We start from the raw sequence: 4,606 nt of genomic DNA, 5'->3' as shown, positions 1-4,606 counted from the left end.
TTTCTAAAAAATTGCTGCTTTATCCAAGATTACTAACAACCATGAACAAACCCTCCAAAAAATCAAGAAGCAATTACAAACTCTCACCACATTTATGCAAAAGTGGGTTGATTCTGAGGAACAACATCAATAATCACCACAATGTAGAGGATGGGTTAATGCTACGGTTTCCAATGAAGGCCATGAACATTTACCACTTGGACCAATCAAGAATCTGAGGCTTGAGTTTCCACGATTTCAAGGAGAGGATCCTACTTGTTGGGTATACAGAGCCAATCAATTTTTCTCATATCACAACACTCCGGAGCATCATAAGGTGTTAATGGCTTTATATCATCTTGATGGTGAAGCTCTAATTTGGTTTCAGGAGGCTGAACAGGCAAGAGGATTTGCAAGTTGGGAAGTGTTTGTTCAAGCTTTGCAAACTCGATTTGGGACCATTGCCTATGTTGACCGTATGGAAGCATTGACAAGACTCAAGCAGATGACTTCTGTGGTGGCTTACAAAGGTAATTTCAAAATTTTTTCTAATAGAATCACGGGGTTATTTGAGTCTCACAAATTGAGTTGCTTTTTAAGTGGGTTAAAGGATGAGATAAGATTGCCTATTAGGATGTTAGTTCCTAAAACCCTTAATGAAGCTTTTGGTTTAGCAAAGATTCAAGAAGAATATGTTAACAGTAGTAGGAAAGCATTTAGAGGTGTAACTGATAATGGGAGGGCTTCAATTTTGGGTGCCCCTAAATTGGAAGCTATGGTGGAGCCAAGAACTAAGGTCCCATTGCAGAGGTTGACTAGTGCACAAATGGAGGAAAGGAGGAAACAAGGTCTGTGTTACAATTGTGATGAGAAGTGGCAGATGGAGCACAAATGCAAGGGAGCTAAATTGTTTCTGTTGGAGGAAATATCCATGGAAGTAGAACCTAGAACTTCAGGTGTGCAGTTAGTTGAGATTTCTGATGATGAGGTGCTGTTAGAGCCTTAAGGTGCATTTCAGAGGAGTGGGGTTGGCAAGGATGGCATTGACCCTGCTGAGATTACTTTATATGCATTAGTAGGGTGCCCTACTTTTAAGACCGTGAGGGTAAGGGGAAGAATCAAGAAACAAGAAGTGGTGTCTCTTATTGATTCTGGGAGCACCCACAACTTCTTGGATGCTTCTGTGCTACCAAGATTGCAGTTGCAACTTGATACCTCTCGGGTATTAGAGGTTAAAGTAGCTGATGGCACAATCATCAAGACTTTATGTAGCTATCCAAGAGTCACTATCACTATACAGGGTATCAGTTTGTCATAGACTTTAATGTCTTACATTTAGGAGGTTGTGAGGTGGTTCTTGGTACTCAATGGTTGAGTACTTTGGGGGAAATTAGCTGGGACTTCCAGTTATTGACCATGAAATTTATGTACTTGGGTAAAAGGGTGTTTTTGCAAGGATTACAGACTGCTCCATCAACCATTTCAAAAGCTGCAGAGGTTGATAGGTTTCTTAGTGGTTTAGAAAGGAAAGGCTTAGTGCTGCATATCTTAGCATTCCCTACAACTGCTGCTGCCATTGTTCAGTCTTAATTGCGTGAGGTGCTTGCTGCTTTATTGGTTGAATTTACAGAAGTGTTTGCTGTTCCCACTGGTTTACCACTTGTTAGAGGTCATGAGCATGGCATTATCCTCAAGGAAGGCTCTTAACCTGTTTGTGAAAGGCCTTACAGGTATCCTTACTTCCAAAAATCTGAAATTGAGAAAATTGTGAATGAGTTGTTGGAGTTAGGTTATATTCAGCCTAGCCAAAGTCCATTTTCTTCACCTGTCTTACTTGTAAGGAAGGCTGATGGTAGTTGGAGGATGTGCATTGACTATAGGGCTTTAAATAAGGCAACCATTAAAGATAAGTTTCCAATTCCAGTGATAGATGAACTGTTGGATAAACTAGCAGGTGCTTCCATTTTCTCTAAACTCGATTTAAGGTCAGGTTATCATCAAATAAGAATGAAGAGTGAGGATGTGCCCAAGACTGCCTTTAGAACTCATGAAGGACACTATGAGTTCCTAGTCATGCCCTTTGGGCTGACTAATGCCCCATCCACCTTTCAAGCATTAATGAATTCTTATTTTAGACCTTCTTTGAGAATGTTTGTTCTAATATTCTTTGATGACATCCTTGTTTTCAGTAAGTGCTTGGATGATCATGTTTCTCATTTAAGGATTGTTTTAAGGGTTTTGCTGTCTCATCAGCTTTATGCTAAGCAGTCTAAATGTGTTTTTGGGTGTTCTAAAGTGGAATATTTGGGCCGTATAATCTCTGGAGAGGGTGTTAAGGCTGATTCTAAGAAAATTTTTGCAATGCTCCAATGGCCAATACCAGAAAATGTGAAGGCTTTAAGGGGTTTCCTAAGTTTGACAAGGTATTATAGAAAGTTCATTAAGGGTTATGGTTCAATTGCCCAACCTTTAACTGATCTTCTTCGAAAAGATGCATTTCAATGGACTGACAAGGCTTTGGAGGCATTTCTCCGTTTGTTATAGAATGTGATGCATCAGGTTGTGGTTTAGGGGCTATACTAATGCAAGACCATAGACCGATTGCATTTCATAGTCAAGCTTTGAAAGGGAAGAACCTTCCTTCATCTGTCTACCTATGAGACTGAGTTACTGGCTTTGGCTACTGTAGTCAAAAAGTGGAGATCCTATTTGATTGGTAGACCCTTTATGGTTAGGACTGATCATCAGAGTTTAAAATTCTTGTTGGAACAAAGAATTGCCACTCCATCTCAGCAAAAATGGCTAGCTAAACTTTTGGGTTATGCTTTTGTTGTGGAATACAAAAAAGACAGTGACAATAGGGTGGCTGATGCTCTTTCTAGGCACCCTGCCTTCAGTTATGAGTTGTCACAGTCTGATGCTAACTCCAAGACTAGTTGCTTCTTTTTGCTCTCAGTACATGATCCTACTTGGCTGCCTTTATTAAAGGATAGTTACTTACAAGATGACACTATTCAAAACATTATTGCTGCCATTCAAGCTGGAAATCCACCTAGAGGATTCACTTTCCAGAATGGGTTATTGTTTTACAAGGATAGGTTCTACATTAGCTCACATTGTTCTCTCAAATCTCAGTTTTTGCATCATGTCCATAGCAGCCCCTTGGCTGCTCATTCCGGATTCTTAAAGTCTTATCAAAGAGCTAAGAAGGAATTTTATTGGCCTAGAACGAAGTCTGATCTTAAGAAGTTTGTGAGGGATTGTGATGCATGTTAGAGGATTAAATCTGCCATTACTTCCCTAACTGGACTGCTTCAGCCACTGGCAATTCCCACCACTCCTTGGACAGATGTGAGCTTGGATTTCATAGAAGGTCTTCTTAAGTCTATGGGGTATGAGGTGATTTTAGTAGTCGTGGATAGATTAACTAAATATGCTCACTTTATCCCAGTTTCCCATCCCTATAATGCAGCCAAGATTGCTTCCCTCTACATGCAACATGTTTTCAAGCTCCATGGTATGCCTACATCTATAGTTAGTGACAGGAATGCTACCTTCACTTCTCTATTTTGGTCAGAATTGTTTAGGCTTCAGGGAGCTGACTTGGTTATGTCTTTAGCATATCATCCTCGGTCAGATGGGCAGATTGAGATTGTTAACAAGTGCTTATAACAGTATTTAAGGGCTTTCACCAGTGACAGACCACATCAGTGGGCAACCTGGCTTCCCTTGGTTGAGTATTGGTTCAACACTTCCTTTCACACTAGTTTAAAGTTGTCTCCCTTTGAGGCTTTGTATGGTTTCCCTGCCTCCAAATTGCAAGCTTATATTCCTAGCACTACTAGGCTGGATGCCTTGGATTCCTTATTATGTCAGAGACAGGTTGTTTTGGACACCTTGAAGACTCATTTGGTTGCTGCACAGGCTAGAATGAAGTTTCAAGCAGATAAACACAGACAGGACAGATCATTTGAAGTTGGAGATTGGGTTTTTCTAAGATTGTTGCCATACAGATAGTAGTCTTTGGCTTCCAAGGGGAGATGGAAACTTTCACCAAACTATTTTGGTCCATTTCAAGTCTTGTAGAAGGTTGGTCCTGTGTCATACAAGCTAGATCTTCCTCCTGAATCCAAAGTTCACCCTGTGTTTCATGTTTCTTGTTTAAAGATGAAGCTAGGACAACATGTTACACCTATTCCTACCTTACCACCTGTTGATGAGTCAGGATAGGTACTCTCAGAACTTATTGCCATGTTGAAGACTAGGACAAAATCTTTGAGATCTCGGGTCATTACTGAGGTTTTGGTACATTGGTTGGGCTTTTCAACTACTGAAGCTACTTGAGAATCTCTACATCAGTTGCAACTTGCCTTTCCTCACCTTGTGGGCAAGGTGGTTTGAATGGGAGAGGTAATGTTAGGAACCTTATCTACACTTGTGTTGTATAGCATTGTAGTGTATAGCAGATAAACACTTGTGTTGTATAGCATTGTATTGTACAGCAGATAAACAAGTGGCACGTGTGTGTGTGTAGTGTATAACAGCTAAGCAAGGGCACGTGTGTGACAGTAAGGAAATGACTAGCATTCTGTTAGGGAAGGTAGTTACATAGATATAAAGAGAGGAT

The 4,606-nt window shown here is 40.4% G+C and overlaps 1 protein-coding gene across 1 annotated transcript; it reads left to right on the top strand.

Moving 5' to 3' along the window:
• The first annotated feature begins 322 nt into the window (after positions 1 to 322).
• Positions 323 to 2,523, top strand: LOC115973672. The gene is made up of 5 exons (XM_031093930.1): positions 323 to 935; positions 987 to 1,226; positions 1,319 to 1,476; positions 1,610 to 1,709; positions 1,769 to 2,523. Exons 1-5 carry the CDS (start codon positions 323 to 325, stop codon positions 2,521 to 2,523), a joined length of 1,866 nt encoding a protein of 621 aa, XP_030949790.1.
• Positions 2,524 to 4,606: the final 2,083 nt, after the last annotated feature.

Source organism: Quercus lobata, unplaced genomic scaffold (genome assembly GCF_001633185.2).
Source record: "Quercus lobata isolate SW786 unplaced genomic scaffold, ValleyOak3.0 Primary Assembly Scq3eQI_187, whole genome shotgun sequence".
Lineage (NCBI taxonomy): Eukaryota > Viridiplantae > Streptophyta > Magnoliopsida > Fagales > Fagaceae > Quercus > Quercus lobata.
The sequence above is the reverse complement of the archived record's forward strand: the minus strand, read 5'-3'. Positions and strand labels throughout refer to the sequence as shown.

Excerpts from the sequence above, each read along its gene's own strand:
- LOC115973672 (XM_031093930.1), top strand. The coding sequence starts at position 323 with ATGGCTTTATATCATCTTGATGGTGAAGCTCTAATTTGGTTTCAGGAG. Across the intron at positions 1,227-1,318 it reads AGAGGTTAAAGTAGCTGATG|GAGGTTGTGAGGTGGTTCTT; the intron begins GCACAATCATCA and ends TCTTACATTTAG. Across the intron at positions 1,710-1,768 it reads GTTTGTGAAAGGCCTTACAG|GTTATATTCAGCCTAGCCAA; the intron begins GTATCCTTACTT and ends TGTTGGAGTTAG.